The sequence below is a fragment of the Austrofundulus limnaeus genome, unplaced genomic scaffold (genome assembly GCF_001266775.1).
Source record: "Austrofundulus limnaeus strain Quisiro unplaced genomic scaffold, Austrofundulus_limnaeus-1.0 Scaffold240, whole genome shotgun sequence".
NCBI lineage: Eukaryota > Metazoa > Chordata > Actinopteri > Cyprinodontiformes > Rivulidae > Austrofundulus > Austrofundulus limnaeus.
This window is the reverse complement of record NW_013952642.1, coordinates 687315-688890: the sequence shown is the minus strand read 5'-3', so window position 1 is coordinate 688890 and position 1576 is coordinate 687315. Positions and strand designations below refer to the sequence as shown.

At 37.6% G+C, this 1576-nt stretch overlaps 2 protein-coding genes across 2 annotated transcripts in view; both read right to left on the bottom strand.

Annotated features, from left to right (window-relative positions):
- Window positions 1–1347, bottom strand: part of LOC106525772 (histamine N-methyltransferase) — a 5020-nt gene extending 3673 nt beyond the window's left edge. The window contains exons 1-2 of the mRNA XM_014020104.1: window positions 624–1347; window positions 355–448 (exon numbers count right to left, since the gene is read on the bottom strand). Coding sequence (XP_013875558.1) covers window positions 355–448; window positions 624–701 — 172 coding nt within the window. The 5' untranslated portion in view covers window positions 702–1347. The remainder of the gene's footprint in view (window positions 1–354; window positions 449–623) is intronic.
- Window positions 1–1576, bottom strand: part of hnmt (histamine N-methyltransferase) — a gene marked incomplete at its 3' end in the record, with an annotated part of 14927 nt that overhangs the window by 7468 nt on the left and 5883 nt on the right.

The window sequence follows — 1576 nt, the reverse complement described above, 5'->3', positions numbered from 1 at the left end:
GAGAGAGAGAGAGAGAGAGAGAGAGAGAGAGAGAGAGAGAGACTAAACCCACTGCACTCCTAGAGACTCCAAGTACACAACAAAATGCATTTAACTGCAAAAAAGGTGGATTTTCCATGATATGTCCCCTTTAAATATGTATAATTTTTTTCTTTCTATTGGAGCAATGAGGATGAAACTCAGTCTCACATCAGCCCACATAGCAACACTCGGTTTGGAGATCCTCATAGGGATCTCTGTTAAACTGCTTGTTTGATGCATAACAAATCATGCTACTTCCAAGTGGGGCGAAAAATTTAAAAATAAATAAAAACAAGGACATTTCTTAATCTAAAATGAGATCAGTCAACTCACCAGACACCAGAATAATAACCAGCTTCCCGTTCTCACTGAGCAGACTCTGGAAGAAGCTGATGGTAGCGCCGGGATCCTTCACGTAGTACAGCATCTGTCGATTTCACCACACATAATGAGCTGCTCGCTGCATTCACGGAGCGCCTAATTATATTTCTTTGCTAGACAGATGCACTAATGGGATTAATTGCTGTCGAGTGCCACCTAATGAATATGACCTAGATGTGTCAGAAATACAGTGTGGGAGCTGCAAGGACGTCAGCACCAACCTGTATCATGTGAATGAAATCTGCCTTCTTTGTCATCTTTGTCTGCTTCCAGTGCTCYTCAAACTCAGAGGCTGTCATCTTGTTCCAGTTGAACTTGATGTAGTCGAACTCTGGTTTCTGAGACACTGAAACTTCAACAAGACAGAGAACAATTAAATGTGGAATTTGAACACATTTTGTGCGATGGCAATAACACAATGTTTACGTTGACTCTTTATTGCTTTGAGCAACTGACGCATCTAGAGCACGCATTTTTGTGCAACAAAACCAGTTTAAGTTGAAGGCCTATTCCTTCAAAGAATTGCATTTTAAGCAAGTTTTAAACTAAAGCAATATCTTAACAAATAAGGAGAGGGGACAAAGTATAACAATGCAGACTCTAAAAGTTAATCAGTTGTAGATGTACTCAGTGATTCCTTAAGATGTGTTGTTTTTTCAGATTATGGTAATTGAAACTGAAGCTGCTGCTGATTCTGATATGTGAAATTTTCACCTCTGCAGAAACATCACTTCTGTTCTATCGCACTTCATTATAAACAGCAGAAGCCACTTGGCAGAAACAAAGGGTGGCACATGTGACTAATCAATAAAAAGGAATCWGGTGAGAATGACTGAGGTAGTGTTTAAAAAACGTGTCACCCCAATTTAATTCTTACTTGACTTGTTTAAGGTTTTAAGTCAAGACTTTTTTCCTTATTTTAATTTTTGTAAAAAAAGAAAAAAAAAAAAAAGAAGAAAAGTCCCCTTCATCCTACAGACAGTCCAACATGTATGCACTATTTTGGGATTATGTTTATTATCACAGACACACTATGCAATATACAAATTTACACATTCACCCATGGTAAAGCAATAATTTATATATGTTTAGTTCGGTTCGAAACTTTAGTCTCACGGTTCGATTTGTTTTCGATACAAAAAAGAGAAATTTCCATGCCTCTTTTAACTTGTAA